Source organism: Myotis myotis, unplaced genomic scaffold, assembly GCF_014108235.1.
Source record: "Myotis myotis isolate mMyoMyo1 unplaced genomic scaffold, mMyoMyo1.p scaffold_m19_p_6, whole genome shotgun sequence".
Lineage (NCBI taxonomy): Eukaryota > Metazoa > Chordata > Mammalia > Chiroptera > Vespertilionidae > Myotis > Myotis myotis.
In genome coordinates, this window is record NW_023416368.1 from 21,722,581 (window position 1) to 21,747,148 (window position 24,568).

At 48.9% G+C, this 24,568-nt stretch overlaps 1 protein-coding gene across 8 annotated transcripts in view; it reads right to left on the reverse strand.

Annotated features, from left to right (window-relative positions):
• Positions 1 to 24,568, reverse strand: part of AFAP1L1 (actin filament associated protein 1 like 1) — a 59,439-nt gene that overhangs the window by 25,907 nt on the left and 8,964 nt on the right. For 7 of the 8 annotated variants that reach the window (XR_004968218.1, XM_036313205.1, XM_036313203.1 and 4 more), the window contains exons 2-5: positions 6,893 to 7,021; positions 5,744 to 5,827; positions 4,896 to 4,993; positions 3,694 to 3,802 (exon numbers count right to left, since the gene is read on the reverse strand). Coding sequence is in view for 7 of the 8 variants with exons in the window: in XM_036313205.1 (XP_036169098.1) it covers positions 3,694 to 3,802; positions 4,896 to 4,993; positions 5,744 to 5,827; positions 6,893 to 7,021 (420 nt within the window). In the remaining variant the exon portion in view is untranslated. Of the gene's footprint in view, positions 1 to 3,693; positions 3,803 to 4,895; positions 5,058 to 5,743; positions 5,828 to 6,892; positions 7,022 to 24,568 lie in introns of those variants that run through there. The other variant, XM_036313206.1, reaches the window with a different exon arrangement.

The window sequence follows — 24,568 nt, forward strand, 5'->3', positions numbered from 1 at the left end:
AGGCTGCCAGCTTAGGGGACAGCGGCACATCCCCCCTTCAGAAAGCCTTCCTTCACCCAGTCCAGCTCGCTCTCGCACCACACTGTTCTTCCGAGCACTGCTCTGGGCTCCCAGACCCTGCTGTCCATCTGTTTCCGGAGGATGGCCGTGCTCGAGTTCTCAGCGACTGGGACAGCCAGTTCTGTCTCCCAAGTGTGGCTCAGAGCCTGCCTTTCCCAGCAGGCACTCTGAGGCCTCACGTGCTGGTGGCATGCCCTGTGAGGTGGACTGGGAGGGTCAGGACCAGGGGTGTGGGGGTGGGGGAGGAAGAGGTGTGAGGGAGAAGAGGGAGGGACAGCCTGGCCAAAGTGCTCAGACACCTGGGGCTGGATACTGTGTGAAAGGAAGGATACTCCCTGATGGGCTTGGCACTCTTTCCCTGGACAAGCTCCCTGGCCCTTCCTGAGGCCCTCCCTTCCCTACTGCCCCAGGATGCCTGCTGCTTTCAGAGGCGGCTTCTCCGTGCCAGCTGAGAGGGGGGTGAACTCTGTGGGGAGGTGGAGGAGCCTCATCTGAGGGGCTCAACCTGGGATCAGGGCACAGAGCACTTCATTCCCCTCCCCCGGCCCCCCCTCTTTTCCAGTGGAGAAAATAAAAGTCACCTGCTCCACAGACAAATAGCTGCTAACAGTGACAGTAGACCCCACGGCTATGAAGGCTGGAGAAAGCCACTGATCACCTGTCCAATCTCACTGTTTCACTTTGTTTGAACTAGTTAGCAATCATAAAAATACTATGCCACAGTGGCCCAAAGCGGAAACAACCCAAATGTCCATCTGATGGATGAATAAACAAAATGTGGAATATTATTTGGCCAGAAAAAGGAAGGAAGTACTGATATATGCAATGCCATGGATGGACCTTGAAAACGTTATGCTAAGTGAAATAAGCGAGAATCGAAAGGCCACACATTGTATGATTCTATTATATGAAGTATCCAGAAAAGGCAAATCCATAGAGAAAGCAGATTGGCGATTGGCAGGGGCTTGGGGGAGGGGAGGGGAGGGGAATAGGGAGTGATTGCTTAATGGGTATGGCGTTTCCTTCTGCAGTGATGATGGCTGCACAGCACTGTGATAGTGGTGATGGCTGCACAACACTGTGAATGCATTAAATGCCATTGGTTGGACACTTTAAAGTGGTTGAAATGGTCAATTTCCTGTTATGTGTGTTTTACTACAATAAAAAATATATATGCCCATGGTGAAAAGCATAATCAGTACCAAAGAATTTGAGGGGGAATATATATTCCCTTCACCCAGTTTTCTATTCATTTCCCATAGGAAAGGATTGTTGAGTCTCTTGCATATCCTAGAAAAATTGTTAAAATGAATGCATGTGCATATATACTGTTAAAAATAAGTGGAATCATGTCATCTGCAGTATTATGTGTTTGATTTTTTTTTAAAATATATTTTTTATTGATTTCTGAGATGAAGGGAGAGAGAGGGGGAGAGATAGAAACAACAATGTGAGATAATCATTAATCGGCTGCCTCTGGCTTGCCCCCTGTTAGGGATTGAGCCTGCAACCCGGGCATGTACCTTGACTGGGAATTGAACCCGGGACCTCTTGGTCTATGGGACAATGCTCAATCCACGGAGCCACCACAGCCAGGCTGTGTTTGATTTTTCTCAGTGAATGTATCTTGGAATTCTTTTCTGATCAGCACAGGAGACCTATTTTATTTACTTAAAAAAAAATCCTCACCTGAGGATATGGTTCCCGTGATTTCCAGAGAGAATGGGAGGGAGGATGGGGGAGAGAGAGAGAGAAACATTGATGCAAGAGAGACACATCAATTGATTGCCTCCTACACATGCCCTGACCTGGGCCAAGGATCGAGCCTGCAACCCTTTGGTCCTTGGGCCAACGCTCTAACTACTGAGCCAAATCAGTTAGGGCTATTTACTTTTTTTGTGGTTGGAAAATATTCCAGCACACAAACATTTTCATATACATGTTCAAATACTATGCTGGGTCATCCAAAAACCATCATGTTCTCTCTTTCTCTCTCTCTCTCTCTTCCTTCCTTCCTTCCTTCCTTCCTTCCTTCCTTCCTTCCTTCCTTTCTTTCTGGTGTAGAGGATTTTATTTCAATGTACATCATAGTACATTGTGGCACTCCACCTAAATTGCTGTTCCTTTCCATCATTTCTTAGCACTTGAGATGAAAGCCCCTTCTGGGCCTCACTATGACTTTTCTTAATCTATGACTTGACAGCACAAAAGTAATTACAATGACATCCTATGACAGTCCTTTCCCTGAATTCCATCTCACCAACCTACTATCCATGTCAGGCTATTGTTCTCCCAAGTTACCAGGAGAACCAGATGTGATCTTGGCAACTGAACATCATGTACTTTCTTGTATGGATTGCTAAGTCCCCACACCCAAGCCAGTGACTTATCTGATCCTCAAAGGAACAGCCACCTGTTGTAACACTGGAGGAGACTGATTGAGAACAAGTCAAAACCAGACACTCTCCTTTTGTGGTCAACTTAAGAGATTTTTTAGTTTTTAAATATATTTTTATTGATTTTAGAGAGGAAGGGAGAGGGAGAGAGAGATGGAAACATCAATGATAAGAGGGAATCATTGACTGGCTGCCTCCTGCATGCTCCACACTGGGGGTCAAGCCCGAAACCCGGGCATGTGCCCTGACTGGGAATTGAACCGTGACCTCCTGGTTCATAGGTCAATGCTCAACCACTGAGCTATGATGGCCAGGCTAAGAGATTTTTCAAAGATAATTTGTACTAGTGCCCTCTAAATTATTTTATTGTGCTCACCTACCGGTAAAAATATAATCATGAACTATAATTATATTTATGTATAAATTACACATGCATAAATAATTATTATGTATGTCTATATTATATATGTATATATACATAATTATATTTAAACTAATTAGAAGCTTCATGCTATTATTAGCTAATCTATAATAATAAAAGCATAATGTGCTTATGATCTTCCAGACAAAGCCAGGGCTGTGAGGGCCAAGCCCCTTGCACGAATTTCGTGCATTGGGCCTCTAGTAAATTCTATAAAACATTCACATAGGAATTTTTAAAAGAGCTATTGATCTAAATGTAAATGATACTTCTGATACTTCTCCCACAAAATCTCATAAATCCCCTGGGTGCCCACACTCTCCGCTGAAGACCTCTGATTTTGACCATGTGCTTTTTTATCATATGCTTTGACTTCGGAGCCTACATAACCTAATCCACCTGTAATCTGTGATTCTGCTGAAACATGCATTAGTTCACCAGTCCACTGAGGAGGAGCACTGAGGTTAGCACCAGCTTCAGTGCTAGGCAAAGGTTGTAGTGGTCGTCTGTGCATCTCCACCCTAGTGCATTTACATGCATGTATCTACCCCTCTTTCTTATTTTAAGGGTAAGGGAACAGAGGCCCAAAGAGAGGAAGGGGATTGCCTAAGGCCATACAGAACTGGGACTAGAGCCCAAACTCCTGACCCCTGGGTCCACACCCACTGATGTACCCAGGACGTCATTAAAGAGGCCATGTGCTCAGGCAGCTACTCCTCAGGAGGTGGGCATGGCTGGTGGGTGTCAGGCTTGGAGCTTCAGGAGAGGAGCCTCCTATTCTCCTTGCCCTCTACTCCCAAGGGGACCAGAACTTACTGTGAGAGCTGATGTACTCAGGGGACTTGCCTGGCCCCAGGGGAAGGGCCTCCTCATAGTAGTCTTCAGGCGGAGGCCTGTTTGGGAGCGGTGGAGGCAGGTCTGCTGCCTGGAGGGAGAAGGAGGAGGCATGTGAGACTAAGAAGGCCAGGAGAGCAGAGGGGAGCAACAGAATGACAGTCTGGAGGCTGGGAGAGGGAGGCAGGCGCTCCTGTAAGGCAAGATCTGACTGAGTAGCTATAATATCTGATAGACTTTCAGAAGGGCAAAGCTGGGAAACCTTAAGAGTGTTTGGTTGGTCCAAGTTATTTATCCAAGTTTTATCCAAGTTTTTATCCAAGTTATTTAAGTAGCAGGGCTTCTGTAATGTCTGAAAGTTTTGTGGACTGTCACATAGAAGGAGTTACACGCTTGAGTGAGCACATGCAGAATTACCAAAAGCTACTGTGAGTTCTGCAGTGCCCTATAAGCACCTCTACACATACATGAGGAGCAGCGGGACAAGTAAATGTGAGATGTCATTTAGTGAGGCAGTGTCGCCTCGTGGCCAAGAGTGTAGGCTCTGGGGGCCAGGCAACCCTGGCTTTACAGCCACACTCTGTGACTTTCTAGTTGTGGGACATCAGCATGTCACTTACTCTCTCTGAGCCTCAGTTTCCTTTCCTGTAAAATGCGGAGAACCTCTCTCCGTTGCTGTGCGCATGTAGAGGACACAGTAAGTTGTCAACAGTTGGAACGGCTGATGCTGATGATAGTGAGTTATGCAGTTGAGACACAATGCTTGATGTGATTATGGGTCCCTTGACCTAACTCTCTGGCCCCAAGGCTGGGAACCCGAGATATGATCCAAACCTTCATTTTGTAGGTGAAAAGCTCAGGCTCAGAGGCCACACAGCAGGAGGGAAGAGGGTAAAGGCCACTCAGTTTCTGGCCCAGAGCTTTCCCTATCACTCCATCTGTGTTACTGCAAGCACAAGTCATGACAGACCCTTTGGGCCATCCTTTGGGCCTAAAGGGACATTATCCCTGCTCATCAGGGGCACAGTAAGCATGAGTCAGTTTCTGCCCTTAACTACCACACGGAAGAGAGAACAGGGCCCTGCACATCCAGGAGCGTCCCCAACATCAGGGGGGCCGCTTCCCTTGCCCCCCTCCAGAGGAGCAAAGGGCCTGAGGGTGTGGGAAGCCAGCCCATGACTCACATGTTTCAGAGACGGGCTCTTGGCTGGCTCAGGGCTGGCTCCTTTGCCGGGCTCCCCATCGTCCTCCGGCATATCCCGAAGTTCACTCAGGTCACAGTCTATGAAGCGTCAGGCCGTTGGGCAGAGAAAGCCGAGGATGAGCAAGGCAGAGCAGGAAGAGGGCTGGATTTGGGGTCAGAAGGCCTCCAATACCAACTCCATTAGTAACCCTAACGACCGATGACTTCATCGCTCTGAGACTCGGTCTTCTCATCTGTAAACCGGCCTTGTCTATCTCTCAGAGTTATGGAGAAGATGGAATGAGATAACGTTTGGTACAGTGCTGTGCAAATTTGTCAGGGTTATGTCATGAAAGCAATGTCTTCCCTAAGTCTGTCAGCCCCTAACACTCTCTCACTTGACCCATAGCTTTCTCCCTGTGTTGAGCCTCCTCTTGAGATAAAACACTCATTACACACACACACACACACACACACACACACACACACACACACACACACACACGGCACCAGCCCAGCGTGGCTGCTCCCAGGCCCATGGTGCCACTGCACTGTTCAACCCAGGGTCCCAGCGGCCACTGCTCGTGAATGCGAGGTAGCAGGCAAGACAATGCCCCATGTGCCAGACCTTCCTTGCCTGCACGTTCATCCTTTCCTGTGCTCAAAATTTGGGGGTGATTTCCTATTACCGGACATTGACTAGATTTTCAGATGTGGCAGGGCCCAGAGAGGCTTGGGGACTTGGCTAAAGTGACCATTGTTGTCATGTTGGAGCCAGGCCCAGGTGCAGGTATCTCCCGGCCCAGTTAGGGGCCCTTCCAGAGACTGAGGTCGGGAGAGGTCACTTACCAAATTCTTCAAAGAGGGACTCCACGAAGCTGGGCCCGGAGTGGAGGTCGGCTGTGTTCACATACAGATAGGAGACTTCTTTTTCTGGGAGGAAGGAGAACACACCAACAGTGAGGAGGACGGGAAACGCGGATGCTGACTCTGAGGAGGGGCCAGGTCTCCCCGCTGCACAGGCTACAAGATTCAGTTTGCAAAGCATGTGCACAACCAAAATGATTTCTTTAGTTTTCAAACCTTGTTTTCATTTTTACATTGTTACTGAGGATCTCCTCCAAGTGAAAGATGCTTGGAGCCCAGAATAGAAAACAGAATCCAGGGACCGCCCTGGAGTGGCTGGGGGCAGGGGCTCCAGCCAGCTCAATGACAATTGCCCTCTTCCTCCACCCAGTCCTGTGAAGGCAGCCAGTGACTTCGACCTGCTTTGTCACGGGGAAGTGAGGCTCAGAGAATCACTGAGCAGTGACCTCCCAGCGTGTCACTCAGGTGCCTTCAGTAGTGCGGGACACGGGGCCAGCACATCAGGGCTCACTGAGCTCTGGATGTACACATATCATCTTGGGGGCTGATGGGTGTAGAGAAAAGGCTGGAACAGGCGAGGAGGCCTTGCTGCCGGGAAGACAGGCAGAGAAGCTGTGGGAAGCAGAGGGTGGGGAATGAATAACAGTGTGGGGCCAACGCATAAAGGTGGTGTGTGTCAGTGTGCGTCTGTGTACAGGAGTGGGTGATGTGTATGTGTTTGTTGTGTGTGAGAGCATGTGGGGTGTGAGAGATGTGTCATGTGTGCTGTGAATGTGAGTGTATGGTGTTGGTGAGAGCGTGGTATGTGTCACATGTAGTGTATATTTGTTACGATGTGCTGTGCATGTGAGGTGTATGTGAGAACGTGGTGTACATGTGAGTGTGGTTTGTGGTGTGTATCTGTGTGTGGCATGTGCGTTGTGTGTGTGAATTTGTAGTGCGGTGGGGGTGGAGAAGCACAGACAGTACAGGCAGGGTTGTGGTGGAGAAGGGCCGAAGTGGATGAGGACATTGGCCAGACCACACAAAGTGTTGAATGCTATACTGTGAGGCTTGGGCTCCCTCCTGCCAGCAGCCCTGGGGAGCTGCTGAGGGTCCTGGGGGGCTCTGGGCAGAGTGCTGACGTCTGACCTGGGAGAGGCTGCAGGCTCTGCAGGATGGAGGCCACGGCCATCTTCTTCTCCAGAGTGGTGTCGCTGAGATACTCGTGGTCCAGGAGGCTGAGCAGTCCCGTGAGCTCGGGGAGCAGCTGCTCCAGCACTGCAGAGGAAGCATGGTCACAGCCCTGCTCCCACCCCCTAGAGGCCAGGGGAACAGGGGACAGAGGGCGAGGCTGGGTGCAACAGGGAGACCTCAGAGGCCTTCAAACAGCTGTCCCAGTGCTGGCCACCCTTGGGAGAGCCCTGCTCAGTTAACTGTGACATTCCTCTGGGCTTCTCCACTCTGCCTCAGACCTCATGTGGCCTTAGCCTGAGGACTGAACCTCCCAGGCTTATTCGGCAACTCTGAGTCCAGGTGGCCCGAGAAGAGGCACTTAGGCCTCCCTTTGTCCCAGCATGCCCTCTGCTTTGCAGGCCCGGGGCCCTTCCTCACCACAGCCCGAGGCTCAGTGCGGGCCCCAGGCTGGAGTCCTGGCAGTCCAGGACACAGGCAGGAAGGGAGCCTTCCTGTCCCATCAGTCCATACACTTCAATCTCTAGAACCTTCTGTTTCCGGTGCCTTGGCAGGAGCCAAACTAAATATTAACCCTTCCCATCCCAGGCCAAAATCTACCATTACCATTCTTTCTTTCCATGCGACACCAGTGTTTTTTAAACTTGAGTGTGTATAGGAATTAGCTGGGGATCTTGTCAAAATGCAGATTCTGACTCGGGAGGCCTGGTTGGGACCTGAGAGTCTGCATTGTTGACACGCTCCCAGCTGCTGCTGCTGCTGGTTGAGACCACATGGAGTTGCAAAATCCTAGGGCACAGACTCCTTTCAAAGCTGGAGCGTGCCAAGACCATGATGTCATTGATGTCTCCCTGTCCCGAATAGTAACAGGAACTTGGTTTGCCTTAGAGCTAAAGACCAGCCTCATTACAGTACTAGTATTGTCCTGCTTTGCAACTGGCCAGTCCCTTGTGCATAACAACAGCTAACCTGTGCTGAGCTGCCTAAGCCCTTTCAGACTTGCAGTCTTGTTTAAATCTCCTATCAAGTGTTTTATTATCTCCATTATATGGAGGATGAAGCTAAGGCTCGGAGCGGTTAAATAACTTCCCCAGTCACAGCCAGCCCGGCCTTGGCTGGACCTGGTTCCCCATAGCACCATATTGCTTTGCAGTATTTTATAGAATCCCACCAACAAGTTTGGGGATAGGTCCCATGATCACCCTAACGTTTTGGATGAAGAAATCAAGGCTCAGGGAAGATAAATAACTTGCTTAAATTACACAGACGCAAGCGGAAGAGCCAGGTCTTCAACTCTAGTCTCTTGACTTTCAACTCCATGCGCTTCTCCCCAGCCTGGGCCCTCCTGGGGAAGTGGTGAGACTGACCTGTAGCTACAGGGTCTGGATGGCTAAGAGGGGCTAGTAGAACATCCTGCTTAAGAGAGCTGACCCTGGAGCCAGACTGCCTGGGTTCAAGTTCAGGCTCCATCATCCATTAGCTGTGGGACCTTTGACAAGTTACTTAGCCTATGACTCAGTTTCCTCCTCTGTAAAGGGGGTAATGACAGCACCTGCCTCTCAGGGTCCCTGTGAAGATGGGGTATGTCAGGCAGGAAAAATGCTGTGCCCATACATAGTAAATGCTCACAAGGGAGGCCATGCTGAGAGCCACAGGGGAGGCCCTCTGGGGCACCATGGGAGCTTTCTGTGGCCTGCAGGCAGGGTTCGTAGTTGAAAACCCACGACACTGTCCCGCTGTCAGGCAGGAATGCTACGATTATGGGGTGCAGTAGCAGTTTCTCTCTCAACACGTGGATTTGAAATGTTTTGGCCTCAGGATTCCTTTACACTTTAAAAAATTATCAAGTACCCCAATGAGCTTTTGTTTTATGTGCGTTATATCTGTCAACATTGGCTGTATTAAGAACTAAGACCGAGAGAAATTTAAAACACAAGACTACAGAGGCACACATGCCATTAGCCTTCAGAGCTACCATGTCATCACATGTCATGGAACCTCTGGAAAAACTCCACTGCACACCCACGAGACAATGGGAGTGAAAAGGCCATGTAAGGCCTTAGTACTGCATAATAATAGTTTTGACCTTAATAATAGTTTTGACCTCTGAAAACATCTTGGGGACCTCCTAGATGCGCCCCCACCACACCTTCTAGAGAATTACTGTCCTTCAATGAATGACATCAAACTTTTTGGACTACTTTTTTTTAAAAAGAATGTATTTATTGGTTCTCGTTATATTCGCAGAGTTGTGAGACCATCACCACAATCAATTTTAGAATAATTTCATTACTCCCAACATCCTCAGCCCTGAGAGTCACTAATCTATTTATTGTCCTTACGGACTTGTCTATTCTGACCGTTGCATATCAGTTAAAGGAAACAAACACACACTATGTGGCCTTCTGCCACTGGTTTCTTGCAGGCAGCATAAAGTTTCCAAAGTTCGTCTAAGTGACTCGGCATTTTATTCCTTTTAATTGATGATAATATTCCAACCAGTTGTCCCCTCTGTCCCTTCTTTTCTCTCCCCCTTCCCTCCCTTTTTCCCCATCGTCTCTTTCTCTTGGCTGTGAGTTTTCAAGGGTTTCTTCTTGCTGCTCTCAGCAAGCGCCTATGTGTGGCAGCATTCCTGCTGCCCAGGGTCTCCTGCCTCTCACTTAAGGTGTGTCGTGACTGTTTCTAAAGCAATGCCAACTAGGTTGTGAGTGAGTTCTCTGCATTTAAAAACATGAGCTATAGTATTCAGGCTTTGTAACACTTTTTGTTTGTTTTTCTCCGGGTCCTTGATGAGGTTCCTAACATGGAACCTTGACTTCTAAGTGTTTTTCGTTTAACTGAGATGTGACCGTAAAAGTCCAAATAATGCGAAGGAGACTGAGGGGACTGAGTGAACCTGGGCGAAGCAGAGGGGGCGTGAGGAGCTCCCAGGGCTGGTCCTGCAGCCTGGCAGGCGCTGGCAGGCAGCAGGTGGCAGAGGGAGCATCGTGTAGCATTTCTAAAGCGCAGCTGCCCAGGAGCATGAGGGTGGGGGTGGGGGTGGGGGCTTCCGCTTGCAGGCAGGGAGCGGGTAAGAACCCTTCCCTAGAACTGAGCCGTTATCGTGTGCTGGGAGTTAGCCTGCGTCATCTCATTTAATCCTCATAAACCACGCAAGAGGTATGCTTATTGCCGTCTGTACCCTACAAGGCAGGAAACAGGGGCTTGGAGGAATGAGATCATCCAGCCAGTAAACAGTAAGGCCGGGCCTTAAGCCCAGGTCTGTCCGACTTCAAAGCCTGCCCCCCCCCCCGCCCCCCCGCTCCTGAATCCACCATCAGCAGACTTTGGCTCGGAGCAGCAGAGGCCAGGCTGGGGTGGGGAGCAGGCGGGCAGCCCCTCAAAGCCCTCCCGCTGAGGGCTCTGGGCTATGACTTCACTGGGGCCCCTGACCTGGGGGTCCCCTCAGTGGGTGGGTGAGAGCCCCTGACTGTGGGTCTGGAATTCCTGCGCAGTGAGCCTCTCCCCACTGGCCCTTTGAACTTCAGAGCCCTGACTATGAATATCTCCCAGAAGAAAAACAAGTCACGCAAAGCACACACCTGACTTAACAGTGGGATCTCATCCCAGAGAGAACCTTATCTTCGTGCAGGAAAGCTTTCAGCCAGGACTCGGGTTTTCAGGGACAACACGGAACTCCCCGGCAAGCTGACTGTCAGGTGCAGCGAACACAGAGGTGCCTCTCAGGGCAGCTTTGTCTTTAAGGCCAGATAATTCAAGCCGCAGGGATTTAAACCACAGGGAACTGAATTTGGAGAAAAATCATATAATGCATATGACAGACGGTGCTGCCAGGGCTCATCCACACCCAGGGCTCACATTTTAGCAAGACTAAGACTCTCCCAGAAGGTTAGTTGGAAATGCAGATTCCCAGACCTCCTATCAGGAGAGTTGGATTCAGTAGACCCTGTACGGGGACCCGGGAATCTGCACTTGAATGAGCACCCCAGGTGATTCTGATGCAGGCAGCCCAAGGTTCAATCTCTGAAAATGACTCCACCACAAAACACATACTACGGGGAATGTCTGTGACCACAGGGAACGAGGGAAGAACTCTCTCATTCCTTAAACACGTATCAGGAGACACCCCGTCCTGAAATGACGGAGAGTCAGGTGGGAAGAAGAGCCCCTACAGAAAAGGATAACTAGCTGGGCGTGGAGCCTCGCTTAGAAGAGCACAGTGAGTGGGCTCTAGGGTCAGACCTGCGCAAGTCGGAATTCCTGTGCTGCCATTTCCAAGCTGTACAGATCGGGCATGTTAGAGATCTCCGAGCCCAGCTTTTCTCACCTGTAAGACGAGAATAATAGGACCCCGACCGCCTAGGCGGGGAGAACTAGGCCAGGTCGTGCTTGCAAGCACCCAGGATGGTGCTGTGCCTGAGCCAGCAACTCGCTTCGCGAGGGCCGTGGTACTGTTGCTGCTGCTGTTCTTAAACTCCCCACAGTGACGCAGACCCCACAGTATTGATCAGAGAGTACTCAGCGACAGGTCCGCTGCAGCTGCTGTGACAAGTTCCACGAGGACGGGGACTGTGCCTCAGCCATAGTAGATGCCCAGGGAGCATTTATTCAGTGAACATGGTTCTAACTCTTAGTTTAACGAGGTGGAAAGTGAGGGTCGAGGAGGTTATTTGACTTAGTTATGGTCACACAACCAGTTGAAAATGAAAGTACCTGGTGTTACCTCCGCACCAAGCTTGAAGCTTAGAAGAGTCATAGAGGAGCAACGCTGGGCACCACCTGGGCCCCTTCCCAGCTCTGCCGCTTCCCAGAACAGTGTGGGCCTCTGGGGAAACGCCTTAACATTACTAAGGTTCCAATTCTTTGCCTGCAAACAGTGTGGGCAGTAACAGTAGCTGCTTCCCACGGCCATCGTGGGGACGGGATGAAGCGATGCTTGTGGCGTTCAGGGCACCCAGCAGGTGCTCTGTTCATCCATATGTGGCTCCGGCAGCCTCAGGTGCAGTGGTAGGCACGGGGAGGGGGGAGCTGGGGCAAGAGGACATCGGGGGACTCTGCCAGCCCTGGGCCCGACACTGAGCTTGGGGTGCCTATGGCAGTGGATCCACTTCCCTCAGTGCTCACTTTCTGAGGACCCCTCCATGTCAGGTGAGGGGACTGCATCTTCCAGTTGGAGGGACAGTAACGCAACCCAGAAATCTGTTCCTGCCGTCCCGCCAGGAAAGATCTCCTTCACCAACCCCTAATCCACGCCTCCCGTCGCTCCTGGCACAGATCACTTCTGCTTTCTGAGTGCAGGCGGGGGCATCAAGGACAGGGCTGTCTTTTATGTCTGAAGTTTATTTAGAGCCACGAATAAATTTCATTGATCTTGTTTGGTTTAGTTGAGCCTTGGGGAGATACAGTGAATCCCAATGAGGAAAAAACACAGGAAGAAATGGTTTAATCATTGTTTATAAGTCTTCAGTCTTTCACTATGTGGGACAGGCCAGCACAGAAACCCAAGATGGGCGATAATAGTTCTCTGGGATGCAAAAAAGTTCGCCAAATAAAATTAGAAACGTATTTAAAAATACATCTAAGATTAGGCCACAAAGTGCTTATTGTTCCTGGTGAATACCCAACCAAGGCTAACACCAGTTTTCTCTTTGCTTCTTCACCCTCCCTACGTAACTGAAATCAAAAGGTATAGAGCAGAAATTAAGCCACAGGCAGGAAAGCACTCTCCCTTGCTGCCAGGACCGCATCCCCAGCCCACACCCCTGATGCGGCCTGAGAGTGAAACCCTCAAGCCAGAGGCTCCTCACTGCCAGTGCAGATCCAGTGCAGGGAAAGCGGATTCATTTAGAGAACCCAAAGGTAATGAGTGTAATTTGCATGACAAGAGAGAAGTGAATAAATTAAACGTCAGCAAACCACAGAATAACAACCTTTGTTTTGCTTCCTACTAGGTAGGCTCAGAGAGCACTCTGACTTCAGATTCCACCCTGGTCACCTTTTAGCCTGGAATTTACAGAAATGCTTGGAAAAGCTTTCAAGTTAGGATTTCAGTCACTGCAAAGCAGTAGGAGGAATCACAATTTCTCCTTTCCCCACCTCACGACTTGGCAAGCATCTTTAGGACAAAGATAACTCATCCTTCTTTGTTCTCATAATCAGAGGAAAGGCAAGCAGCATGGTTTAAAGCTGGAAACTAGGAAGAGTTGTCAGAATGTGGTTTTATGCAGGGCCTACAATTTTTCTTTTGGTTTATTTAATTTTCCTTTCTCATTTCCAAACAGCAAAGCAAAATAACCCAATTTCCATCTCATAAAGGCTCCTGCCCCGGAGAAAGAACTAGTGCACTACTTAAGACATTTTTGAACATGACTTTAGAGATGACCCTCTGTGTGCTGCGTGTTAACGACCTAGCACATCAATGAGGTATGACCCATGACAGCAGTGGAGGGCGAGTCGCCCTGGAAAGGAAAGCAGCACACTCAGCAGGTGTGACCTCCATGCTTGGTGGGGGAAGGAAAGGCAGAGGAACCTCTCCTGGGCCTGCCAACCCTGCAGCCCTTCCAAAGAGACCTCCCTCAAGGCTGCCTTCATGCTCTGCCCCTCAGCCTCCTAACCCAGGACTTTTGTATATGCTATTCCCTCTGCCTGTCAGAACTCCCTTCTCCTGAAACCAGTACTACCCCCCTTCGGCTCTCAATTAATTTCTGACTTCCTAAGGGAAACTTTCCCTGTCCTCCGGACCACAACCGCTCCCCTACACTTATGCTATCGTAGCATCATTCTACCGTGGTACTTTTCATGGTGAAATGCTATATTTACTTACGTCTTTCTTCGATTAATGTCCGTTTCCCCTACATGAGCCTGAACTCCCTGAGGGCAGGAATAGTGCCTGCTTTCGCTAGTGTCTGACACGGAGAAGTGCTTAAGTATTTGTGGAATGAATGAATTCTGGAAGCAAACTTTTCTTCAGAGCTGATAAAGTATAATGACTAGTTAATGTGATTTGAAAACCATGCCTGTCCTCACAGTGGCTCAGCATAGTAAAAAGATGCTCAGAAAAAGAAAAAAGAAGAATCAAGAGCCCTGGGTAACAAAAGGAACCAGAAGCCCAACTAACTGGCTAAGCTCCCCAAACCCTGTTTTGGTTGAACCTGTATCCCTCGTGTGGGTATGGCTGCCCATTATTTAGCGATGCCCATTTTGTAGTTGGTGGATTTTAATCTTAACATATAAATTAGGAAATTAAAACTAACATACACTGAGCGACCCAAACTACTCGAGTTCAAGTCCTGTTTCCACATTTCCTAGCTGTGTACCTTTGGGACACTCACAAAACCGCCCCATTCCTCATGTACATCATCGGTGACCTGTGAATATACCACCTCATCAGTGTGAGTGGGCCCTAATACATGAGCATGTGCCTAGAACAGTGTCTGGCACATACTAAGTACTCAATACATGTTAGCTATTTACATTACTCTTCCATAATTATCATGTAGGTCATATTCTGCTTTAAGAGAGTTACATGTATTATTTACATAATTTTATTCTTTTAAAAAAATAGTTTATTGATTTTTAGAGAGAGTGAGAGAAACATCAATGTGAGAGCACAAAATCAATTGGCTGCCTCCTGCACACCCTGAACTGGGGATCGAGCCTGAAACCCAGACATGGGCCCTAGACCAGGAATCAAACTGGCAACCTCCTGGTGCACGGGACTGCACCAAGCTAACTGAGCCACACTGGCCAGAGCGATAATTTCATTCTTATGGCAAGGTGGGCTAGCCCATTTTGTAGGTGTGGGAACTGAGGATTGCAGAATGGGAAGAATATTGAGGAGCTATTAAGGGATGCCTCCCCCCATGCTCCTTCAGGAGGCTACTTTTGTCTATGTCCAGCTCTGGGTAAAGCAGCCGAGAAGCCCCAGCCATACAGGCGAGGCCAGTAGAATTGCCCCTTCACCTCAGGGGTGCAGAAATCTCTCCTTCCCCTGCCCACGGTCTCTTCCAAGTTGCTGCAGATCTACCCATCTGGAGCCACGGGGACATCCCACTTCCTTCCTTTGAATTTACAAGCACTTCTCTAAGCCCAAGAGAAGGCCATTGGAGGGGACCACACTGGTTGGACTAGCATTGTTGATCACAAAAACAAACACTTCCTGTTGTCTCAGAGTATACAGGGGAGACACTGGTTCATGGGGCTGGAGGAGAATGAAAAAAGAGTAGCAAAGAAATCCCAGCTGCAAAGCCAATGCCTCAGTGCCGACTGCTTTCCAGGAGTTAAATATAGCGCTGGTGTGAGGGAGGGCAAGGGGGAGCCAGGTCACCTTGGAAGACTTTTGTGTGTGTTAATTAAAGCCCTGGCAGGAAACTGAATATCCTTTATGCTGAAGAGAATAGTACAAGTTTGACTCCATGGGACAGAAACAAAATCCCAAGGAAGGGAGGTGGTAAAGAAAAGTTGGAAGATTTGGGATTTGGCATAAGGATCTGGTTTGGGTTCTAACTCCTGCCACTTACTAGTGTCGAATTTGGGATCCGTCAGTAGCTCCTCTAAGTGTCATTTTCCTCTTCTGTAATGAGGGGTGTAGAATCCCCATGTGTAGGTCTGTGCCAGGGGGCATTGGGAATGGCTAGGAAAGAGTTTGTCAACCGTGGGGATTATAATTAGGGATAGTAGAGTAGTACAGTTCTCTCACCTACTGGAAGACAGGGAGGTCACAGGTCAGTGGGGCAGCAGGTGGTGGTGCAGGGTGACAGGGTCAGTGAAAGCCCTGCATCTTAGTGGCCTTTCTAGCTCTGCCTCGCTCCTGTCATCCACCAGCAGCGCCCTCACTCCGGGCACCTGGTTTCTCAGGCCTGGGCACCAGGAATCCTAGCTCCCTCTTCAAGGAGCATTTTTAGACAGGAGGGGGTGGGGCAAGCCACTGACCTCTAAGGAAATAACTTTAGGCTGTGGGACTGGGCTCTCCCAGAATTGTTCCTTTGTCTGTGGATTCCTCCCTGTTTAGTTGACAAAGGAAATGGTTCCAGGAGGAAGTGGAAAACTGTGACACACACATTCACCCCCCACACAACATGGCAGCTGTTTCCACTTTCAGCGTCTGCACCACCTCCCTCACCGAAGCTGGGAAACAAGCAGTCCCAGGAGTGGCCTGGGAGACCCAGTGATGAAGCAGGTAGTGCTTTTGAGATCGTAAGTGATGTTCCAGATGTTGTGCTAAACATTTTGTGTTGATTACCTCATTTAATCCTGGTAATGACCTTGTGAAGTAGATACTGCTTTTGCCCTGTTTTACACAGGAACCAAGTGAGGCTCTGAGATCTAAAGCCACATAGATAACAGGACCAAGATTCAAACGCAGACCTAACTCTAGCGCCTAAGCTTCCTATGGTTGCATTATAATCCCTGTGGCCTTCTTCTCCTAACAGGGATTCCCAACCCCCACAGCTTGCTGAACCCAAGAGTGAGCACCTCATGACCGCTCCCCATGGTGTCCGCTCACAGGACAGGCACCTGGCCTGAGGCCTACCTGGGGCTGGGCTTTCTGTTTCTGAGAAGTTTGAGTTTGAGGACCCATCTGACCAATAGCCTGGGGCAGACATCAAGAACAGCTGGCCAGGGGTATGCAGATACTGCGCATAATAATGATATCCAAGAACGACAGAGGACATTTATTGAACACTGGGCACCGTTTCTGACCCTTTTATTTCTTTTTATAAATAGGATTTCACGTAGACAAAAATTGGGTTAATCCTAATTCTTGCTTTATGAGACACTGTCATTATTACTCCTTTTTACATATGGTTATTTATTTACTTCGTTATTTTTGCTAATGTGGTAAACCACCCATGAACCTACTATTCAAAGCAAAAGCCACTATCTGGACGGTATCTTACATCCCACTGTGATCCCACACTTCTGCGTTCCCCACCAACCTAGCTGCCATCTTAAATGCTGTATTCTTCACACTCCTGCCTTCCCTTGTCTATTGTGTCATTGCAACAGACGTATCTGTAAACATTTTTAATTGTTCTTCCCTTTTTAAAAGGGCATAATGTTGTAGGTAACCTTTTGTGACCTTTTTCTTTACTATTACTATACTAAGAGTTATCCAGTTGTTGCCTGTCATTGCATTTACTTACTGTTTTGCGTGACATTCCATGGTGGGAACATGCTCCGTGCCTAATCTTCTGTGCCTACTACTTCATTTAATCTTTGTGGCAATCCATAGGAGCTCTTCTCATCTCAGTTTTACTGACAAGCAACTGAAGCCTAGTGAGCTAAGGAGCTTTCTGGCGGTCATAGGGACCAGGTTTGAATCTTTCTGGCTCCCACTGTACACCTTGTTTTGGTGTAGAGGACAGAACACAGGAGCTACAGTCAAAAGCCCAGGCTCCAGCAGCAGCTCCACACTTACTGGTTGTGTGGCCTTGGGCAAATGGCTTCATGTCTCTGTGTCTCAGTTTCCTTCACATTAAAGTGGGTGATGATAGCTGCCCTGCCTACCTTTCAGGCCTATTGTGATACTCAAATCTGTGAAAAGTGAGAGCACACTGTACCGTGAAGTTTTGTAAATTGGTAAATTGTGGTTAATAGTATATTGTGCTATCTGCTCCCCTCTCTGTAGTCAAACAATAGAACCTGTGTAGGATTCAGGAGATGAGAATAAACAGAATCCCTGTTCTGAAAGGAAAAGTTAGGTTGATGATCAGCCCATAGAAACCTCAGTGTTATAAAGAACCAGAAAATCATCAATAGATACTTCAGGGAACATAGTATATATTTATCTTCATTATGTTTGATGGGTCTTTTTAAAAATTATGACTTTTTAATTTCTTACCTATTTTCAATATCTGAGACCCCACCTACCCCATTGTTCTTTTTCACAATATTTCCTCTGCATGGTTTTCAGCTGCTATCCACTACTAGCTTGGGCAAGTTACTTAATTTCTCTGTGTCTCCTCATCTGCAAAATGGGGTTAGTAATAACTACACACTTTATAGAGTTGTCATGTGGACCCAGTAAGGTAATATATAGAGTGCTTAGAGCAGTTTCGGATACATACCAAGTTGATTATTGTTATTTAAATTTTCTCCTACTCCCAACTCATCCTTGGGAGTTGGTTTAGATACCACTTCCCCCAGGTCAGTGATTCCCAACCACTTTTTGGCCATGCCCCACCTAAGCATCTCTAAAATCCTGATGCCTCCTCCCCACCCCCGTGACATAATTATTCAAAAAGTGAACTCCTATTCATGTGGAGGAAGCCTAAAAGGCCATTAACTTGGTCTAAATAAGCTTCCAAAAAACATGGCATCTATGAAAGAGAAAAATAAAAGAACAAAAGGACAGTTGAAGTACTGAGGAAGAAATCGCTAAGAAAATCTTAATAATCCTATATAATAAAAGGGTAATATGCAAATTGACCCTAACAGCAGAACGACTGGGAATGACTGGTCACTATGACACACACTGACCACCAGGGGGCAGACGCCAGTACAGTGGTTGTGGTGGGAGCCTCTCCAGCCTCCTCAGCAGCGCTAAGGATGTCTGACTGCAGCTTAGGTCTGCTCCCCGCTGGCAAGTGGAAATCCCCTGAGGGCTTCCGGGCTGCCAGAGGGATGTCTGACTTCCCGCTTAGGCCCGATCCCTCCGGAGAGCGGGCCTAAGCCAGTAGGTGGACATCCCCTGAGGGGTCCCAGACTGCGAGGGGGCACAGGCCGGGCTGAGGGACCCTCCCGAGTGCACAAATTTCTGTGCACCGGGCCTCTAGTAATAATATGAAGTGATATGAAAAAATAGCAAATAAAGTTTCAAAACATATACTAGTAATAGAGACTGAAATACATAAGTATGTCCCAATATATATTTATATACTGTATATGAGGCCCCTAGAACCATAAGAAATGCAAAAAATTCACTGTTAATAACTCATTCTCGAATTGCCCCCCTTAAAAATCAAATTGCCCCTCTGTGGGGCATTGGGGACCACTGCTCCAGGTGGTCCATCTTGCTTTCCTGGACAGGTGAGGTCATCCTGTTACACCCTTCAGAGCAGATGACTTGTTCTCCTCCATTAAACTGTGAACCCATGGGGGCAGAGATGATGCCTGATTTAATATCTGCCACTGCTACCCAGTGCCCTGCACAGTATATAATAGGTGACTGGGGAGGGATTAATTGACAACCCAAAATTCAGAGAAAGGATCGCAGACTAGGGAGAGGGCTGTAAATCCTGCCTATGACAACTGTCTCCAAGAGCAGAAGGGCTCATGTGTGTAGGGGGTGGAGGGGGAGGGTGGAGCACTAGGCCACCGGGGGCACTGGAGGGCAGAAATCTGAACCAAGAAGAAGCAGATGTCCCTTCCAAGAGTTTAATCAGAACAGTGGGTAGTTAAAACACTGGGTGACTGGGTGAAAAACACCCAGAATCAAACCTGGGACTTGCCCTCCCTAGCCCAGTGACCCCAGGCAGGTGATGTCACCTCATTTTAACATGAGAATTGTGATAATGAGAGCACTGACCTCAGAAGGCTGAGGTGAGCAGAAGGGGAGATAATGTACGGAGTGTTAGGCATTGTGCCGAGCACAAGAGTCCATCTGTAAAGTTTGGCTGTTACTATTGATGTTGTTGGCAGTCACAGGGGATTCAAGCATCACCCAGGGTTAGCCTAAATGTTCCAGGTGGGAGGCTAAAGGTCAGATTCAGAATGGCCACCTTGACTGCTGCCCAGGTAAGAAGTCCCTCTCTCCCTCCTCTCCCCTCACCTGCCAAAGCCTCTCATTGCTAACCCTGGATTTGGTTCTGGGCCAGGAAGCCAGGAATCCAGTTCCTAGGGAGCCCAGCCATCCTGGGGCGAATCCTGCCTCCAGGACTAGGGATGGGGATCAAGAAAATGATGGTTGAAGGTCCTAGGAATGAATGTCTTGAGTCTTGAAGAGCCCCAGACAAATGCCTTCATTAGACCAACCATTCTCCACAGTGAACGCGGTTAAAAATGGACAGTTTGAAGTTTTCTCTCTCCTGTTCTTAACTGAAACATGAAGGCCAGTTAATCTTGTATAGTCTGCTGCTCACCTGCAATATTTACTGAAGCTCCTAACTGGTCGCCTCTTTCCAAGCTCCCCCTTTCTACTCTGAGGTGAGCTCACTGCTGGCTTCAATTATTTCCCCAAATGGCAACACTCAGCATAACCCCCACCTGCTCACACCTCAGCAAGAACTCCCCAGGGCCAGACATCATTTCCCGCTCTGACACAGGTGAAGAAAGTTCCATGCGTGCGATCCCTGTGGTTTATCCCCAACTCCTTTGTAATCCCATCCTTTGGATGGGCCGTCCAGGAGAAGCCAGAAGCCGAGGGAAAGTGTTACCGAGAGAACTTGGATTCCGTTCTAATTCCGTAAGAAAGGCGATCATTGACAAAGCTGTATTTTAAGCATCAGCTTTTTTTTTTTTTAATGCTTCCTAGTGCTGAGCGCTTTCCTTGCATGAATCCAGTTACTCGCCCTCGGTAGGCAGGAGATTATCATCTCCATTTTTAGTTGAAGAAACTCAGACTCAGGATTAAGTGGAAGGAGAACTGTGATTCAAACCCGGGCAACCTGACACCAGAGCCACAGCACTCAGCTCCCACATTATGCTGTCTCTATTATTAGTTACAAACCAAGCGACCACAGGCTCTCAGGGCCGGGGGCACACCCAGTCAAGGACCTGGAGGATAAGGCCCCTCTCTTGGGAAGGACTTCAGAGCTTCCATTTAACCTGTCCCTGCTTCCCCGGGCTGTAGGTACGCTGACCCGGCTTGCACCCTCAGCACGTTTCCGGGACTTTCTTCCAGTCTGCCATTCCTCCACCTGCAATGCCACCTCTCCAGTGCTTCTGAGGCTCCTGGCTAGAAAGTGTCCCTTGAGCCCTCTGGTATTTTTATATATTCTCTTTGATGGACAATGACCAGGTATGAGTTCATGCCATAGACACTAGTGACCAAGTCTTACTTTCTCTGCCTCACTAGGAGGTCCCAGGGTACAGGGACCCTGAGTTTCTCCTCTATAACCCCTCAGAGCTGCACCTGGTTGCTGGTGAGAGGTGAGGAAATGTGACCCGCCTCTGGCTTCCCAGCACACTCCTAGATCCGTTTTCTTCTTGGTTCAAGTGGAGCTAAAAAAAAAAAAACCCCTTGGTTTCTTATCAGCTGGATCTGCTCTCAGCAAACCCTTCAACAAGAATGGGCAGGAAGAATAAATATTTATTCTACAAATGAATAAATCTGATTCCATCTTCAAAAGAAAGCTTTAGCATAAATTATCATAATTTCTCCATTCTAAGATGCCACTGGTTTTAAGATGTTTTATCTACTGAAAAACAGCTTTTTGGGAAAAAACACACAGAAAGAGGAACAAATCAATGTATCATTTATAAGCTATGTTCTGATTTTTCAAATTATAAGCGAAAGTTTATTTAGAAAATTATAGAGGTGGTAGGGGTGAGTCAGCTGGGCTGCACAGGCTCTGGAAACAAGTTACAGAAGCAAAAGAAGCTTAGGAGGGAGAAGGCAAAGGCGAGGCGCCTGGGGGTAACAAGAGGGGGAAGAGAAAGGCCCCAGCATGCTCCTGAGAGGGAAAGCGCCAGAGATATTCAGATTTTTAAAAAACATGTCTTGGTATCAATGAAATTAAAAAAATATGGTCCAATTCAATTTTTATTTTTTTGGCTCTGTTGGTCCTCAGATAAAAGGCTCCCAAACCTTGACCAAACCACTGTGAAGCATGAGCAGGTATCGGCAATGTGTCCTGGTCAAGCCCCAGCCCTGAACCCCTGTGGGCTGCTGGGTCAGTGAGGGCATGTCATGGCCACCCATGCACTAGAGCAGCAGTTCTGGACCTGTGGGTCGCGACCCCTTTGGGGGTCGAACGACCCTTTCACAGGGGTCGCCTAAGACCATTGGAAAACACATATATAATTACATATTGTTTTTGTGATTAATCACCATGCTTTAATTATGTTCAATTTGTAACAATGAAATTGCGGGTCACCACAACATGAGGAACTGTATTAAAGGGTCGCGGCATTAGGAAGGTTGAGAACCACTGCACTAGAGGCAGCTCTGAGCCCGCAAATCAGTGGACAGGTTTTTTCTCCACAACAGAGATATGTCTGTGCTCTACTGATACCTTATGACCGACCACATTAGTGGTGCCGTGGGAAGCCAACTGGGAGCTGATCATGTGACCTTAGGCAACATGCTGCCCATTGGGCCTCCGTTTCCCCAGTTGTAAAATGAGGGGCCTAGGATGAGATAGGTGGTTTTCAAATGCTGTTCTGATGAAGCTAGGGCATCTGTGTAGCTTCCTTAGGGGCTGCCTTGGGAGTAGGAGGGATGCAGTGGGCTGTACTCAGAGTTCTCATTTCTACTTCACCCAAAGCAGCTCTATTGCTTAAGATTTTGTTTGCAAAAGGATTCTGGGGCTAAAAGTTGTTCAAAAAGCACTGGTAAATGGCCTTCTGCCAACGCTGCTCTTGAATACAAACTTTTGTAATGTCTAAGGACAATGCTTCATTCCTCAGTCTGAACACACCCTCAGAATCCTACTCACCACGGTGCTCCACACAGACACGCCCAACTCTACATTCTAATCCAGGGACTGGCAGACTTTTCCTTAAAGGGCTAGACAGCACATATTTTAGGCTTTGCAGGCCAAACATGACCACTATTACAACTATTCAACTTTGCCATTGTAGTGAGAAAGTAGCCATAGACAATGCATACTGAATGGGCATGGCTGTGTTCCAATAAAACTTTATTTACAAAAAGAGGTGGCAGGCTGGAGTCAGTCCATGGCCTGAGGTGTGCAGATCCCTGCACTATAATACTTCGACCTGACAGGTGAAGAAACTGAAGCACAAGGAAGGGATTCAAGGAACTGGTTAGGTTGGGATCCCCGTCTCCTGGGCAGTGAGTGCAGGTTCACTCCCTCGCCCCTGCATTGCTCACTTAGCCGTGACCCCCACCCTGGGACTACACAGCTGAGGGAATGGTGCCTGGAAAAGGCACGCGCCCACCTCTCCCTCTCAGGAGATCAGCTTTCCCTGGTTCCTAGAGGGCTATAAAAAGCCCGAGCTCGCCTCCTGCGGGACCTGCTGTCAGAGCTGGAATGACTGCAGTGCTGCCACATTCTGCCCCCACCACAGCCTGACAACTGTGTCAGGGAGAAGAGTCCTGCCGGGCTGGCTCTGCACCTCCACCTTGACCTGGGTGCGGCTGGGATTCCCGAATGGAATTTTAGATGGAGCACAAACCCTGCCTGGGCCCTTTGGAGGCAGCCTCTTTGTTAATTCCAGGAGGCTCAGAGCTTCTTGAATTCTAAATACCAGAACTCCTACGGCCAGAGCAGTAATGTGAAGGCTAAGAAATCAGATCTCACTGGCAGCTGCCTGGCCCTATTGTTCAGATCGCTTTTCTCTCCCCTGTTTCTTGGCAGCCTCCCTGCCCCTACTTTGAAATATTTACCTGATAGGTCCTTGCAGTTTCTCTAACAAGCCCTTCATATAACTGACCTGGGAATGACTCTCCAACATTCATGGGGAAGCAATAGAAAGCAATGGTAAAGGACTTAGGTTTGGAGGTAGGCAGGGTGGGTAAATAAACCTTTCTAACCTTCTTCATCTGTAAAATGGGGACACTGAATATATATATACTAGAGGCCCAGCGCGCACAAAATTGTGCGTGAGTAGCTCACTTCCGCTTGCCTCAGCTGGCCGCCCTGCCCATTGCCGCTCGTAGCTCACGCCCTACCCTGCCCGCTGTGAGAGCCGCTGCTCTCATGCACCAGCTTCCCTCTGGCACCCAGGACCTGGGCTTCCCTCCGGCAAAAAGTATAATATACTAATTAGACCAGACTTCCTTCTGGACAACCTTCCAGATGAAGCCAGGGCTGCGAGGGAAGCTCGGATCCCGGGTGCCAGAGGGAAGCTCGGATCCCGGGTGCCAGAGGGAAGCTGGTGCTGGCAGCCGGGGAAAGAAGGTCCACTCTTGCATGAATTTTGTGCATCGGTCCTCTAGTGGATAATAAAAGCCTAATATGCAAATCGACTGAATGGCAGAATGATGGGTGTATGACCAGTCGCTATGATGTGTACTGACCATCAGGGGGCAGATGCTCAATGCAGGAGGTGCCTCCAACCTGCAAGGCCCCAGGCCAGCCAAGGCAGGTGCCAGCGGCCACCCCCCCAGATTGTCTCGCCCATCACCCTGCAGAGGGAGGTGACCGGCGGTGGCAGTGGTAGGAGGCAGGGCTGGCCAGCGAGCAGGCCAGCGCCTCCCCCCCTCCTCCCGATCGCCCTGCCAGTTGCCTCCTGCAGAGAGAGGCGACCTGTGGCAGCGGCAGGGGGCAGGGCTGGCAAGTGGGCGGTGCCAGACCTGCCAAGGCAGGTGCCAGCAGGGGGCCCCCCCGGCCCCCCTGCCAGTCACCCCACAGATTGGCCATGATTGCCGGCCAGGCCTAGGGACTCTACCCATGCATGAATTCTGTGCACCAGGCCTCTAGTATATTGATAATTCATACGCACGCCCTATCTGTCATTTTAGAAAATAGAAGCTACACACTGTACAGACACTCAGAACTCATAGCT